This window comes from Polyodon spathula, chromosome 13 (assembly GCF_017654505.1).
Source record: "Polyodon spathula isolate WHYD16114869_AA chromosome 13, ASM1765450v1, whole genome shotgun sequence".
NCBI classification, from domain to species: domain Eukaryota; kingdom Metazoa; phylum Chordata; class Actinopteri; order Acipenseriformes; family Polyodontidae; genus Polyodon; species Polyodon spathula.
The window spans coordinates 32,269,890-32,287,095 of NC_054546.1; the positions used below are offsets into that span (position 1 = coordinate 32,269,890).

The 17,206-nt window shown below is 35.3% G+C and overlaps 2 protein-coding genes across 3 annotated transcripts in view; one reads left to right on the forward strand and one right to left on the reverse strand.

The window, feature by feature from the left end:
- The window catches only part of LOC121325823 (transcription initiation factor TFIID subunit 4-like), an 80,735-nt gene extending 69,684 nt beyond the window's left edge, over positions 1-11,051 (forward strand). Inside the window, exon 14 of one of the 2 annotated variants that reach the window (XM_041268911.1) lies at positions 9,667-11,051. In XM_041268911.1, the coding sequence (XP_041124845.1) occupies positions 9,667-9,834 (168 nt within the window). In that variant the 3' untranslated portion in view covers positions 9,835-11,051. The remainder of the gene's footprint in view (positions 1-9,666) is intronic. The other variant, XM_041268910.1, reaches the window with a different exon arrangement.
- Positions 11,052-16,144: 5,093 nt separating this feature from the next.
- LOC121325146 (BTB/POZ domain-containing protein kctd15) overlaps positions 16,145-17,206 on the reverse strand; it is a 29,716-nt gene continuing 28,654 nt past the window's right edge. The window contains exon 5 of the mRNA XM_041267457.1: positions 16,145-16,766. Coding sequence (XP_041123391.1) covers positions 16,608-16,766 — 159 coding nt within the window. The 3' untranslated portion in view covers positions 16,145-16,607. The remainder of the gene's footprint in view (positions 16,767-17,206) is intronic.

Here is a 17,206-nt window from a genome sequence, read left to right on the forward strand (position 1 = left end):
TAATTGAAACGTATGGTTGGTAAGCATATGCCTCCACTTTTAATGTGTGTTCAGCTGTGTTGGAACAGTGTTTAATACCTCTGAAATGAGAATTCAGTTCATGAGAATGAGTTTTGGAAAGGTAGGGAAGGGTTAACAAGAAATTGAGCGGGTATGCTGGGGGCAGCAGTGCTGCAGAACATAGCAGTGTTCGTGCGAAGGCAAGTCATTTCCCGAAACACTGCAGATACAAGCCCTCAGGCAGTCTAAAACCTTTGGAGACCAAAATGGCTTGCAGGAGTTAGAAGTAATAAGGTGTTTTTTCCCTTCTTTCTCCTTGACTGAAATTCTGCACGGTTGCTATGCATTGCCATGGAACAATGTCACTATTTTTGTTGGTTTTGTTTTTTGCGTATTAAGATACTTTACAATGTTACGTTAAAGATTTGTTGTTCTGTAGTTCAGTGGTGAATTGAAGTTGTTTGTTTTGACTTTAATGCTTTCCTTTTCCATCAAATACAAATACCGTGTGTGTGTATGTGTGTGTGTGTATATATATATATATATATATATATATATATATATATATATATATATATATATATATATATATATATATATATTGTGTGTGTGTTTTTCCCCTAACAGTCACCAAGGTAAAATGTGATGCCTAGGAAACCTACTGCTTTTTATGTTTTAGACTAAACTGTTTGCTTCCCTGTGTGTTTTCCTCCTTGATTCTACTTGCTTCTAAACAATAACTCTAACGGGGACGGTGTGTGGGTGAACTGTATTCTGGATCTGTCCACAGCTCTGATTTCAACACTAAACTATATGCCCTGTCTTTGAAATGATCTGCAAGCAGTTGTGAGATTAACTAGCTCTTTCTCCTCTTCCCCCTCCTTGATGATTAACAGTTTATATAAGATTGTTGGGCTATTTCGATTACAATTTTTTTAATTTTTTTTTTTTTTTTTAATTTTTTATAATTATCCTTGTTGGACTTGTATACATCTGTAAAATATTATTTATAATTGTCTAAATTTTATTAAAGCTTAAACTCCACATCAAATACATTACTGGCAATGTCAATAGGCCAGCAGCAGTTCAAACAGCCATCTGTAAACTCTTTCAAACGTCCTTGTTGCGTCTTTCTGTAAAAACATTTCTGTTTTTAATTAATGCTTGGAAATACGGCATGGAGCCTAGAAAAAGAGCAGGAAAGAAACTGGAACACATCTCTTTTACCAAGAAAAAAAGTGGCTTTAAATATATCCCTGTCGCAGGCCTTTGCAATGTAAACATTGGATAACTGCATTACATGTAAAGGGGGATGGTTGAGTTGTTTTGCTTGAAACACAGATTATAGGTTAACATGTGGTAAAGCTTTGTTTTAATGGCATCCATTCAACTGGATGTCTCTACTCTATCATTACAACAGAGAGCTTTCAACTGGTAAAGTTTAGTTTGAGGGGATAATGTTGAGTATCGGGGTTATAAAGTCTGCCATATCCCTAACCACCGTTTCAAACGGATGCTCCAGTGGCGTGTCGAAATTAAGCATGCGTTAAAGCCGCACTTCATTATATTCCATGAACCAATTGATTTCATATGGGAGAACTGAAGCGTGCCACACTTATTCCAAAGCAATCTCCCACAATGCAGCGTAGTACCCGATGACAAAACCAGGAAGTGAGAGTGAATTTATGTGTTTGTTTACGTTTTGTTGTCAATATTGTGCAGTTGTACCAGTGAAAACTTTTCCTAACTCTATCACATAGCATTCCGTGTTCTAGCTAGCCAGTTAGATATGGATTCAAGGGAAAGAAAAGAGGAAAGATGATGGCTATTCTCAGCATGATGTTGTCCAAGAACGTTTCTTCATGAAATGCTGGATTACAAGTGTGAGTCTCAGATCTCTGTGAGTGCTGCCATGATTGATTCTGGTGGTAACAGGTGATCAGTGTAGCATTGTGGGATACACAATACTCTAGCATATCATTTGCGTACGTTAGCATTAAGTACAGTTCGCTGCTGAAGCACTGTATGAAACCAAGGCGCACTACTGTCGAAAGAGTGTCAAGGCGCACTAATTGTTTGATGCCGCTCTACTCATGTATTTTATGGGGACATAGATTTAGGACACAATTTAGAATTTCTAGAAGTTTGTAGCAAAAGTTTTGTGGATAAGCAAAATGTTACGCGAAATAGATTAAACATTTTTTTTGCAAAACTCAAAAAATGTTAATTCAAAAGTATTCATACCCTGACAAGGAAAATGAAATGAATAGCTAGTTGAGGCAGCTTTAACAATAATAACCTCTTTTGAAACGATTAGCATCTGTATCAATGAGCTTTTGTTCCATTTCATTCAAATTCCAAAGGACTTCTCTTGTGCACAACCTTCTTCAACTCATACCAAAGATTCTCAATTGGATTTGGATCAGGACTTTGACCAGGCCATTCCAGAAGCTTGATTTTATTCTTCTTTAACCATTCTGAAGAGATTTTGATGTGTGCTTTGGATCGTTGTTGTGTTGGAACAACCAGTTGCGCTTTAAACCAAGTTTTGTAGTGGAGGGTTTCAGATTATTGGCCAATATCTTTTGGTATGCTGTGGATTCCATTTTACCATGTACTGGAACTAAATTTCCTGTTCCATTAGAGGAGAAACAGCCCCATAGAAGGATATTACCACCTACATGCTTGACAGTAGGTATGGTGTTTTTTCTCTGTACTCCTTGCCATACTTTCTCCAAACGTAACGACCATCAGCTTGACCAAACAGACCATTTTTTTTGTTGTTTTGTTTTATCATTTCACAAAACCTTTGACCAGAACTTCTATCCATCATTCAAATGCGGTTTTGCAAACTTTCACCGTGCAATACAGATCTTCACCATGCAATACAGATCTTCACCATGCAAAACCCAGTCTCACTTGCAGCCAGTTCACTTTGGATATCTTTGGCAGTCAATCTCGGATTGTTCCTCAGAATTCTTCTACTTGTTCTTGGTGAAAGAACCTTCTTTCCTCCAGACCGAAGGAGCATTGTGACAGTACCATGAGTCTTGTACTTCTTGAAACAGTAGTTGAAATTGGGATACTCCAATGCTTGGAAATCTTATTGTATCCTTCTCCAGTTTTATGACAATGAATAATGTTCTGCCTAGTTCTTCAGATAACTCTTTACCTTTTCCCATATTGACTTATTGGTAATGACAGCAGTCATCCTATACCTATCCCACCTACAAGCCAGCATTTTCTAGACTTATTTGTAAAATTAGTGATTATATATACAGGTTCTGTATTATCATAATTAAATTTCTAGCACACTGTAGACAATAGTGTAGCATCAAAGGGTATGAATACTTTTGAATTGGCATTTTTATAAAAAAAAAATAATAATAAAAAAATAAATAAATAACTGTAGACTTTTTTTTTTTTTCCTCATCCACAAAAGCAAAATTTATGCTACAAAATATTTTTCCTAAAATTCTTGTAAACTTTTGACTAAACCTGTATATGTTGCTGTGAATGACTATTACATGTAGTACTAGTTACATATTTAGCTGCATTGTTCTTGTACCCAAAATATGATCAACCACGGTTAGCTTCTAGGAAAAGCATAGGCACCCTGAAATGGTTCCTGCTGTATATTGCAATATTACAAGTGCGGTAACCTAAGGCTTTTAAACCTTCACTTCAATGCACTTTCCATTGCCTCAATGTCTTTTTAAGGCATCCCCATCTTTTAACAAACCAAACAGTAGCAAGATGGCTAAAGTGATACCAGTTTTATAATGTTATCAAAATTACTGCCTGAAAATGTTGTACAACGTGGTGTTGCTTAAGAGCCTTTTCCTCTGTGCATATTAAAAAAATACAACCAACTGTTAAAACTAAACATTTACATTGTAGACTTAAAAGTGGTTCTAATACCATTAATTGTGCACCCTCAGCATTTACATTTTTAAATAAATTGCAGCTTTTGTTTACTGTATATAGTGACTCGGGTAACTGCGTTTTAGGTTGTTAGATACCATACGCTTTACTTCTGCTAAGAGGTGGAGACTTTCATTTGCAAAGTGATGATGGGTCATCACTGCTGGCAGTGGTCAGCAGAAAACCTGCTTGTGTAGGAAACCAGTTATAGCTAAAAGGTGCAGATTATTGAAGCTGTAGGCCAGTAGAGCAGTCAAGCAGGATTGGATATGAAGATGCTGTGAAAGCTCAAAATTGTCCTTGGAAATATTGTGTATACTTGTGTACTTGATTGCATTTTGACTTTTCTGTATTGGGTGCTTTCCTAGTAGTACCATGTTGCGGTTGGTGGTCTTCTTTTAATGTAGTCTGTGTTAATCATATGAATCCACCACAGAAATCTTGCTTTAAAATGCTATTGGCATCTTAGGTAGTGGTGACAAAGTGATGACGCACAAGTTAATTTTGTGTTTTATTTTAGCTACTGGAATCTGATTAATCTAAATGAGCGCTTCACATCACAAAACTTGTTTGTGATTAACTGTGCACGTATCTTTTTTGTGGGGCGAGCATACCAGTGTACTGGGTGCCTGGAAATACCTGAAAAATGCCTGTTTTCTGCTTTTACCGAAGGGCAAGGTGTGTAATTCTGCCCGAGGCAAATTGATCTAATGTAGGTGTGTCAGAAATATGCATGCCAGAACTGGATAGTTGAGAGCAGGCCTTTGAAACAAGCTTAGTTTAGGCTTTTAATTTGAAAAAAGACAAACAAACACATTATTCTTTGGAAATGTGTTATGCAAATCACAGCTTGTAGTTTAAAGGAATTGTTTTTGTGGTGCTGTAGATGTGCAGAGTGGCGTTTTGGGTTATGCCATATTACATAATGCGCAAGCTTTAAAGATAGCATCGACACAATTAAAATGGCAATGTCTTGTTTTCTGTGATAATTTAGTTTATTTATTTATTTATTTATTTATTTATTTATATCAATCATGCAGATGATATGCCGATATAATGCTGTGCAATGCCATACAAAATTCAATTTTTTGAAATTTAATACAAGGGGGCGGGGGGAGGTATGACTCTGCAAGGGAGCAAAATTACAGTCATTATTCAAATTATTAACATAATCTAGATTTGTTTAAAATTCAAAAGAATCGCAAAAGAATCAAGTGCAATTAATATTTATTGACTGATGAAATACAGTTTATATATAAGTCCACTATTGTCCTTTCAAATATTCACAAAACAAACATTGCACTTTAAAGCGACAATGTGCGGTGCAAAAGCACTAAGGCTGGGGCGATGACTAATTTTTCACTATCAATATATCGTTCTCCAAAAATGCCAGTGCAAGTAACGCTTTAAAAACTATTACGCAAATTTATATATTAAATTATTTATTTATTTATTTATTATTATTATTATTATTATTATTATTATTATTTTTTTTTTTTTTTTTTCTTTTTTTTTCTTTTGTGTTGATTTGTACCAGTTTGGGGTCAAAGCAAAATAAAAAGTTGTTTAAATCCATAACCAGTTAGAGTAACAACCAATCAAGAGAAAAACTACCCAAGTCATTTTAATAAAACGCAAAACAATAACAGCAGTGTGTTTCTAAAATGCAGATGTAAGACCATTTCCCCTTTTCATCCCTATCCAATAATTGTGTTTATATAATGAAGTAGTTTTATGAAATGTGTAAAAATGGTTCCACTGCTCCCTGCATCCTCTTTTAAAAAAAAAAAAAAAAAAGCCCAATCCGTGGAGGTCCCATGTAGCGTACCAGCAGAACAGGGTGCAGACCAGCAAACGCTATCCTTTACGTGAGGATCATCTAAAACATGGCAATTTCAGTAGAAGCTCTTGAAGACTGATTTGGAAAGAGCATGAGTATTTTTTTTGACTTGGGTACTAAAAGAAAAACTTTTAAACAGCAAAAGTGTAAATAGTTATGGTGTTGACAGCTATATGCAGAGACATTGGTACGTGTTCTCAACACTGATTTTACGTCGTGAGTGGGGGGATTTTCAAATAAATCGTTTTATGTCTATTTCTACTGCTGGTACTGTTTTACTTGTTAACTTTGTTAATCTGAAATAGTTACACTGGAAAAATAATTAAACTATGTTGATGTAATATGTAAAAACGCAGATTTTGAGATGGCTAGTGCAACCCCTGCATCTCATTAAATGGTCACGCAAGTTAGTTGTGTTACTGGATTATCACAAACGTTGCTTTCTTTTACTTTTCTTTTCGTGCCTTACTTTAGAAAATAATTGTCAAACATCAAAAGACATTGTAGCTCGCTTGATACAGTATTTGTAATTCTAACGCTCTTAACTTACTCATTACTTTGAAGACTCCTGCAACATCCAATCCCATCAATAAACACTCACAGGGAGCGGGGCAGGGGGGAGAAATTGAGCTCAGTCGCATGCAGATTCAGAGAGTCACACCTGAGGGGAGCAGAGAAACTCTGCTCTTAATTTAAAAAATAATTGCTGATTCCAAATTTAATAAAAAATAAGTTTTCCTTTGTTAAAACCCTTTACACACAAACGCTTCACTGGCTTGACTGTCGATGGCTGTCAGATGATATGATGCATCGATGTATCGCTTTAGCCTTGAACACGCATATATATATATATATATATATATATATATATATATATATATATATATATATATATATATATATATATATATATATATATATATTAGCTCAAAGAGCCAGCTGCCCAACGTTTCGATATGTTGTGCATATCTTTCTCAAGGGAGCCTGTGTTTGAATCAAAACATTGGAGGTATTTATAGGTATTTGACGGCATGACAACTACTTGTTATTGTTTATATATATATATATATATATATATATATTAGTGCTTATAGAAAGTCTACACCCTCTTGAACTTTTTTTTCTCATTTTGTTGTGTCAGTGCCTCAGAGTTTCATGGATTTAAATGAGGATTTTTTTCCACTTATCTACACACCATACTCCACACTGTTAAGGGGGAAAAAGGTTTTTATTGAGAAAATATTAAAATATACATATACAATATAAATATATAAAATATATATTAAAAATACAAAACTGAAAGATCATAATTGAATAAGTCTTCACCCCCCTGAGTTAATACTTGGTGAAAGCACCTTTGAACTTCTCACCCAGTTTCAGCTTTCTTGGGGAGAGCAGCAGGTTTTCCTCAAGGACTTCTCTGTACTTTGCTCCCTTCTATCCTGACAGGTGCCCCACTCCCTGCTGATGAGAAACATCCCCATGCTTCACAGTAGGGATGCTGTTCTCTTGGGTGATGCGCTGTGTTGGGTTTGCACCAAACATAATGCTTTGCATTTAGGCCAAAAAGTTCCATTTTAGTTTTGTCAGACCACAAAACTTTTTGCCACATGGCTACAGAATCTCCTGAGTGTTTTTTTTGCAAACTTCAAACGGGATTCAAGGTGGGCTTTCTTGAGTAATGGCTTCCTTCTTGCCACCCTACCATACAGGCCAGATTTGTGGAGTGCTTGGGATATTGTTGTCATATGCACACTTTGACCAGTCTTGGCCATAAAACCTGTAGCTTTTGCAAAGTTGCCATTGGCCTCTCGGATCAATCTCCTCCTTGCTCGGTCATCCAATTTGGAGGGACGGCCTGATCTAGGTAGGGTATTGGTGGTGCCATACACCTTCCACTTCTTAATCGACTTGACCGTGCTCCAAAGGATAGTCCAGGCCTTTGATATTTTTTTATACCCATGCCCTGATCTGTGCCTTTCAACAACTTGGTCCCAGAGTTCTTTTGAAAGGTGCTCATGGTTGAGTCTTTGCTTTGAAATGCACTACCCAGCAGAGGGGGAACCTACAGGAACTGCTTAATTTATCCTGAAATCATGTGAATCACTACAATTCAACAGACCTGGAGGCAACTTAACTTGGTGTGTGATTTTGAAGGTGATTGGTTATACCTGAGCTTATTTAGGATTGCTGTTACAAGGGCGGTGGACACTTATCCAACCAAGCTGTTTCAGTTTGTATTTTTAATACATTTTTTACAGATTTCTAGAAATTTTATTGACTTGGAAGTGGTGGGGTAGGATGTGTAGATAAATGAAAGAAAAACAAAACTATTTTAATTCCAGGCTATAAGGCAACAAAAGGTGCAAATTTTGAAAGGGGGTGTAGACTTTCTATAGGCACTGTAAACACGTAAAGTTTTCGGTACAATAAAATTAAATGTCTTTACATAATGTCTGAGTAAGAAATGGGAGTGTCTAGTGTGAAAACACAAAGTATAAATTAATATAGTGTCCAAAGTAACACTATGTAATTAAAATGTTCAATACAAAACCATGCCTGCGTTACAAGCTCTTGCAGTGTAAAAACTAATAATTATCGTTCAAACCGGGGCGTTGACTTGGCAGAATCTGGTACTTTAGCAAACCTTTGTGGTGTTTCTAGCTCGGTATTCTAACCACATTCATTGGGCTTCTCTTCTCTTGCGTGTAATTTGTATACCAATTATAAGGACTAGGAGTTGAATATATTTAATATGTATGACAGCAATTGGGTATTCCATCTAAAATGATGACTCTGCCCTCTGATTATCTTTCAGCTGTATGTTCAAAAGCATTTGAGTTGCTATACTTGGAATATTTTACTGTAATAAATAAATCACTTGATGTTTTTAAATAAAAAAAAATCTGGATTTTGCCAGCAAATGAGCTGTACAGAAATTGTCAAACTTTCAAATTTACCCCTTGAGTATTAGTTGTATGTCATTATGCAGTACCAGAGTAAATGTGATGCAGACTTTAAAGTTCAAAACGGAAACTAAAGCACAAACTGGCAAATTAGTTTTAATATATCCCATTTGTCTTTTTAAAAATGAAAACATAAGAACCATTTTAAATGTAGTTTCCGACTTGTCATATAATATTTTAAACTTTTAGCATAATGTGTTAACAACAATCTGTATAATTGAAAATAAACGTAGGTGGCACATCATTTATAATGCTTAACACATCTTTTTCTGTTGAGGTTTAGCAATGGAAGTGCAAACTGGTGGAATCAATTTTAAATTTGTAAATCATTCTCTGATCTTTTTGTAGTTGTATACTCCATTGGCACCAAATATTTCAAATTGAAAAGAAAAAAATAATCTAGTCTGCTCCGTTTAAAACTGGCATGGTTTTCAATGCCCAGGTATTTCGTTAGAATAGGGCGCTAGGAGGGGCCGTCTTGTATGAAAAGTTAAACCCAGGTTCTTTGTACTTTGTGGTATTGGTGCTTGGAAAAATAATTGGATATTAAAACACACTGCTTTAAAATTTATTTGTTGGCAAAAATGACCATGTATGTGTTTGTTCATAGCAGAATTGATAAACCACTTTATCAAAAACATATCAACTTGAATGAAATTACATCTGAAATAAATAACTGTACTGTATAAATACTGTAGTGTGTTGAGAATTTTGTGTTTTCCAGCCAATTCAAAATTAAAGAATACATTTTGAAGGGGGGGGGGGGGGGGGGGGGGGGGGGGTTTGTCACAGTTTGTCACAGCATTACTTTGTGGGTAAAGTTGTAGGCCCTTGCATCCTGCAACAGTAATTTTGATTTGGAACTTAGATGTTCAATAAATCTTGGCACCTCTTTCAAGTTGTTCTGTCTTTTAAAATATCTCTCCTTGCTCGCAGGTTTCAGGAAGTTCAAGTGGGTCTCCATCTGGGTCGGCTGCATCTTCTTCCCGACAGTACTCAAGGCAGAGGATCACTCGAGTAAACCTCAGGGACTTCATCTTCTATATGGAAGAGGAACGAGAAACAAGCCACTCTCTCCTGCTCTACAGGGCTCTGCTGAAATAGTGCAAAATGCTTTGTTGTTCTTCCATGCGTTTTGTTAGGGTATCTCCTGTTTTTTTTTTCTGTCTTTCTTGCAATGTGCCTTTGATTTAGGCTTTATTGCTATGTCTGTTGTAACCAATGCTTTTACAGTTTTTAGATTCTGTAATTCTCAACACTTGTAGCTTGAAAAAGAGTGGAAAAGGATTGTTTGGTGTGCACATGAATTTATCCTTTTGAACCCAAACAATACATTTACTTAGAGAACAGCTGTAACATACTATGTTATAGCCTGTTTGTGTCCCAGGCTTTTTTTTTTTTTTTTTTTTTGAGCCATTGAATTTTACTTGAATGAGTTTACTTTAAAAACTAAAATCATTTACTAAATCATATGATCAGGCACTGTTGCGGAATTTGGGAGCAAAAAAGCAACACAAATCCTCAATAGATTGTAAAATATATATTTTTTAATGTTCATGTCATTTTATATCAACTGAAGAAGTCAGTTTTCATTGCACCCTTTTGCATGGCTTTTTGGAGCTTCTTGCTTCTGTGCAACTGCTGTCTGTTGTTAAACGTCCCATTTTGTAATTTTATTTGTTTAATGGCTGGCTGTTCCAGGTGATTTTTTCGAAAGAAATATGTATCGAAGGGTTTTTAAAGCAATTTCAGTTTTAAATGTGTTATTAAAATAAATAAATAAATAAACGCTGTGTTACTCGAATCACCTGTCTTGTTTTAAGCATAAAGCAGTATTGTCTGTAACTGGGAAATTAGTTTTATAATTTATGTTTTCCTGCTTTCCTATGTTTTTATGCTTGCCACTTTTTTGAGGCAACAGTTTTATCTCAGCAAAGTCTCATAGCAAAAAACAAAAACAAAAAAAAGCACAAATAGAATTTTGTCCAATTGTTTAAAACAATTATTTTAATAATTATTTGTATTGTTTCTGATACATGAGCAGAGGGGCATTTCTACTACTTCTGCTTTTTAGCCAAAATATTATTGGGAAGGAATTAGTGAATTAAACAGATGGAAATCATGTTTTAATGTATCAATAATTTGTACATATTGTTTACAAAGACCATGTGTTTATTAGAATTACGTTATTTTTGGTAAACTCTGTACATATTATGAAATTTTCCCGTTTGTGTGAAAAGCATACTTCTGTATTTGTACCTATTTTGTAAAGGAATAAAGAAGCTGTTTACTAAACTAAACCTGTGTTCTTTAAAACCGTGAAGCTTGCTGTTTTGGCTTTCTTTCTTAATGTAATGCAGTACATTTATAATATAGTAAATATACTATTACCTTTATACTAAGGTTGGACAGATGTACTGAATCGCCCCCCATCTGGTTCTTCACTTCTATCCATTAGATGGTTTTTATATTAAGTCACATCCATTCATATCATTTGCAGAAGGATTTCACACTTCATCTATGTGAGTTATTGAGTTACCTATTTGTTAGTCATGTAGCTCTATGTAGTTGATCTTAAGAGTGTTTCATGTGGATACTGCTGCAATTTAAAACAGCACTCTGCTGGTTTCAGACACTGAATAATCTGTCTCTCTGGACCTGCCCAATGTATACCAAGGTTTTAAAAGCCTACACTACAGCTTGTGTGAGAATCTAGTTTTCAGTAGAACACGACAATATCGACATTTTGAATAATATTCTTTTTATTGATGATTATGCAGCGTACAGAGCTGCACAATCGCCTCAGACCCGCTTGGTTTGAGGCCTGCTGGATGAGGCAGTAAACCCCCTATATCGGCGATCACCAAGGGGAGCTACAGGGGAGGAGAAGGTGATTGCATGCAAATTAATCAAACATAATAGAGGGGTAAGCTGGCTGTCCATTTATGTTGCTCTCATGGGCCAGAATTTGATGATGATATGTGGAGGAACAATGCTTCCTGTCAAACTTAGCTTTTAAACTGTTTTCTGTCTTTTAAAGCTAGAGAAAGGCCTAGTTTATGTTGTTTTTTTATGGCATTGGTAAATCTTTGTTCTTGTTTGAACAGTCTGATAAACTAAACTTTTTCCATTCGTCCATTTTCTTTGTGAATGATATTTATTTTATTATGGAAGTCAGGCCATAGTTATTTTTCAATCAACAAATTCGGGCTCGAGAAAATGGCAGGTTGGTCAATTTTTACCATGCTTAGTATTTTCCAAGTAAATAAAACATAACGTTTGCAGAATGGTAGTTTTTTTTCGGTGAATTTGCGGAAATCTAAAGCTTTGGCCAGTACATGCATTTTGGGGTCATTCAGCATTTTTCCTAAACCAACTAGACAATCAAACCGGCACCTTATGTATTAAGTATTATTAAGCACTATAAGGATAATTTAACTTAATTGACCCAGGAAATATGAGGAGGTTCTATTTGCTAATTACGTGACAGTATGTAAAATGCCAAATTGTTTAAGTTCAGTACAAACCATTAGATCTGGAGTTAGGGTTAAGGTAGGTTACTAAGTAGATTTCTGTAGAGGCACAGTTATGTTTGGACTCACCAAATACAGGATTTTGTGAATGGCTTAATATGAGAATTTTGGTACATGTTGGCGACTTTCCAGCAAGTATCAAAGAGCAGTAGATAAGAAATGTGTATATATATATATATATATTCCAAATTCTAATGACGAGTATAGTGACGGTTTGTCTCACCAGGACAAAACCAACTTCTATAGGTGGAATTGCGCTCATTTAGACCTGCAGTGAACCAATGATTCATCCCAAAGAATAATCTCTGAGACCATGAATTTCAGGATATATCCAATTGTGGTCCATTAAAATTTAACTGTTGAAATAAGGATTGTTTTATTAAATCATTACTGTTCATGGTTTTGACACAATATGCCATGTAAATAAAATACAGGTTTATTATAGAAGTTAAAAAAACAAAAGGCTCTAAAAGCATGTAATTGAAAAGTGTTGGTAGAGAGCATTCTCTGTACCAAACATGACCAATTAAAACGTCTTTATCCTTTGAAATACTCGCTGTTTAATCCAATAACAATATCTTCCATGTAAGCTTCATAAAAGTTTCTTTTAAATTACTTTGTGAGGGTCAGACATGACCTATTCTGCTGTGCTCTGGGATTGCTGCTACACCCTAGAGCTGTGTGCTTGTGTGGCGTGGGGGAGGTGGCAACAGAAAACATCGAATTTAAACATTGCAGCTTCACTCCCACAAATTCTCTGGCTTGTTTGTTTCATTATTGGTCATCCATCAAAAAAACTTCAAAAAGGAAGTGGTTTTTTTTGTTTGTTTTTTTAAACAAGCGCCATTCCGTTGCTTTATTAACCTAAAATATGCAAATAAAACCAAACACTATACTTTAAATGAACATGCACTTTAATACTAAACTGTTTTAAATAAAATACATTTCCCATGGAAACCGTCCACAGAATCTTTTTTGAAATATTAAAAAAACAAAACAAAAAAAACCCCAATATTTACACACATATTGCTTGCAAATTTTAATTGCTGGTAACATTTACAGAAAACTGTATACAGAACTAAAGACTCTTGGCTTTTAAATAGTTATGTCCTCATTTTCCTTTTATTCATATGAAGAGTATACTTTAACCTAGAGTCCTATTACATTTCAATATATAAATAAGTATACATGTCACTAGTCTTCAGACTAAATAGTTGCACGCATCCTGGGAGCTGTATATTGATCATTTTAATGTACACTGATTAGCAGAAATACAGCCGTCATGAAGTCCTGAAGTCTAAGGAAATGCATGTGTACACATGTACTTGACGGTTGAGAAAACATTTTTTACAATAATGCATAATAAACAACTCTGCAGGTATTTTACAAAACAAAATGTAAAAACTGCTTGTGAAGGGAGGATTCCTGTTTGATACAGTATTATTTAAAAACAGTCCAACCTTCCATTGCGACTGAACTTCAAAAGGCTAAAACTAGCCAGTGCTCATAAATAAAGTTACTAATAATGTCCACTTTTTTTTTTCGTTTACTCAAAACTGGCTTTCAGGGAGAGAACAGCCACATTCAGAGACATAAAGGTTACAATTAAAAAGTCTATCTCTGTGTCATACACAAAATGGTCATTTTATACTAATGATGTTATTACAATTATATACAGGTAGTTTTTTTTTTTGGGGGGGGGGGGGTTAAGGTTTATTTGATCAGCTTATGCCCTGACAAGCAACAGCTGTATTTTATTAAAGCATTTTACAGAACTGGGGAACCCCCTTGAATTGCATCAACCAACTATTATGAAGCATTTAGGTACAATTGTTTTCATTTTTCTCAGATTTACATTTTTATTTTCCTTTGTTTTCAGTTGTATGTCAGTGAACCTGAAACAACAAATCACCTGACAAAGCGTAGGTAATCCTCAGTTAACTGAATGCAGTCATTATACCCAGGCATCTTCAAATCAAACTGACACGGCTAGGAATTTCACCAAGACTGGTCCAGGAGTTGATACTCAAACCGGGAGTAAGTGACAAGCTTTTTTTTTTTTAAATGCAAAAATGTAAATCTAAAAGTAGAAATCATAAAAAAAGTCATCTATATGTAAAGCTGTTTAAAATAAAATCCTGATTGATTAAAAAAACAAAACAGAAACCTTCTATCGTCTTACTTTAAATGCAAAACCGACATGTAAGATCTCAAAACTTCTATGTACAAAATCTCATTTGGCCATGAATAAATACTAAAAATCAATATGCTTATGGCTACTAGGATATTATTTTAAATGGCCTAAAAGCTAGTTTTCATAGTTTCATTTTTGTCAGTTACGGAAAAAACAAAACAGTTTTCATTAGAAACATTTTCTTTTATAATTTACTATTCAAGAGTATTGTTGCTTTTCTTTGGCTACCAAATTACGCAACTGTGCCTGATTCATAAGATTTAGTAAATCATTTCACTTTTTAAAACAATCTCATTCAAGTGAATGATATGTAAAATCCTTTACAATAATAAAATCTTTACAATAATAAAAATAAGACTCGGATACTGGGGACCCAGATCCACCTTTCAAAATACCCCAGGCCTCCTGAGAAACGAACACAATCGTCTCCTTTCAGTAACACGGGGAGGGAAACTCTTCATACTAGTGCGATTCACAGGCTGCTTGCATCCTGCTTTCAGTGCATCATTAAAAACAAGATCATTCAAAGGCCCTTAATTCCCAGATTTTACGAAAGCTAATGGACGGCTTTTAACCTGAAACATGGCCAACTAAAGCACAGAAGCAAACTCTGTCTCCGTATTACTACTATTTAGTTTACATGTATTTTTTTTAAAGATACTAATTTTCATGAAATCAAAAGTCATTTGCCATTTAATAAATTATTTAACTTATAATCCAGTAGAGTGCAAAACGATAAGAAACTCAGAAGACCAGTAGCTCAACTGTTATAACTAGGGCTTCTGTTTTTCGGTTTTTACGAAATTTATTTTTCGCTGCTTTATTTTTAAGCTATTTTCGAGTTTTATTTAAATAGTTTATTTCAGAGTGTTTACTTTTTATATACTTTGTAATTTTTTTTCTGTCACAATAATTATAGTAACCCGACAGTACTTGCACACTTAAGTTGTACCTTCTTTCCTTTGCTGTCTGCAAAGCAGGAAGGAAGGACGTTGCTCAACTGCACTAGGAAAGGTAGTTGCTTTATTTTTTGTTTTAGTTTCTTTAGGTTTTCTTTTTCTTTAAATGGAAAAGGGATGAAGTCAACGTGAATGGAGTAACCATTTCCAGTGTTTTTACGGTGTTTTTTGGGTACCCACTCATTTTTTTGTATCGGTTGTTTTTATCGTTTATCGGTTAAAACCGAAAATCAGTAGCCCTAGTTCGAATGTAACACTGGACTCGAGCAGACTGACGTTTTGGCTAATACTTTCATAATAAAAATTGATAAAGGCATTACTGGATTTGTATTTGTTTCTTACAGTTCTTACAATGGATTTTCTAATGCCATACAACTGTACTGCTACAGCACTCGATTCGATTATACTTTCAGGACTGTGTAAATGCATGTCTGCAGTCAGACTAGCTTTGCAGTACAGGTTAAAGAATTCCGCACCTGTCACTAAACAGGATGCTTTTGGCTTTCAGACAACCCTGGGAAATCCTTCATATGGAAATTCAGAACAAAATGAGCAAAAAGAATAACAAAAACATTATTTAAACTCTCAAGAATTTAAATGAATGTCTTTTTTTTTTTTTTATACTGCACATGATGGTACATAAAGTCACTTGACTTAATGGGGGGGGGGGGGGGGGGGGGGGGGGGGGGGGGGGGGGGGGGGGGGGGGGGGTAGGTATTAAAGGGGGGTGGGGGGGGACATTAAAGTTCTTCGGACATCCTGGATGCAGAACAAAACTGATGCAAAGACAACAAAAATCGGACCGACACTCAGGATCATACAAAACGAGCGACTGGGGGAGAAGTTCCATTTTTCCTCAGCTGAGATTTCGGCTATTGTGTGCATCGCCATAGAAGGTCACAATTTTGAAATGATTACGGAGAGCTGATGTTTTTGTCTTCAGTGTCCTGGTCTTCTTTTTTTTTTATATAGTCCAACATTGTCCCAGTATGGTATGGTACTTTGTTCCATCACTGCAACTTTTCAAATTACATTCCCTTAATGCAGTGTGTGTTGCTGAGCAGTACAGTTTGTGTGTTTTTTTTTAGTTTATTACATTTTTTTTCTGTTTAACAGCAGGCAACAAAAAAAAAAAGTCTACGTTAACACTGTTTCCTGCCTGTAGTGTTTTGCACTTTCTTCAATGGCTCTTCAGTCCAGGGGCTCCTGTTTTATTCTGATGGTGGTGGCTGTAGGTTGTGACTTCCTGTCTTCGCGACAGAGCACGTATTCACTGAACTGCGAGGAATCCACGCCACCACCGCAAGAGGCAACTGCACTGAAACCCTTCTGGAATAACCTCTCAAGCACCTACAAGACAGGAAACAGGGTCAACAAAAACATTAGCAGAGGGCCTTGCTCATTGCTTTCATCAGTTATTACAACCAGTTTCTCCCAGTACGGTTTCCAACACATAAACCTGAAGCAGAAAGCATTATCTTCACAAATACAATTGCACAATATATATTAAAAAATCCAGGGGGATAAACAGCGTAAAAAACAGAAAGCTTTATAATAATCCAGTGAGGATTTAAAGTAATTATGTCCAAAACAATCCAAAACAAATTCTTAATATTCAAAAGGATTCAAAGTTGTCTACATATCCTGTATTTTAATAGGATTCAGAAGCCACAGAAGGTTATTTTCAATACATGAATTCAAGGTAACCTTTTAACATGTTCAAATTATTTTAATGGGCTACACTCAGCTTTGTAGAGGGCCACTTTTATAACAAGTTTTTCTGAAACTAT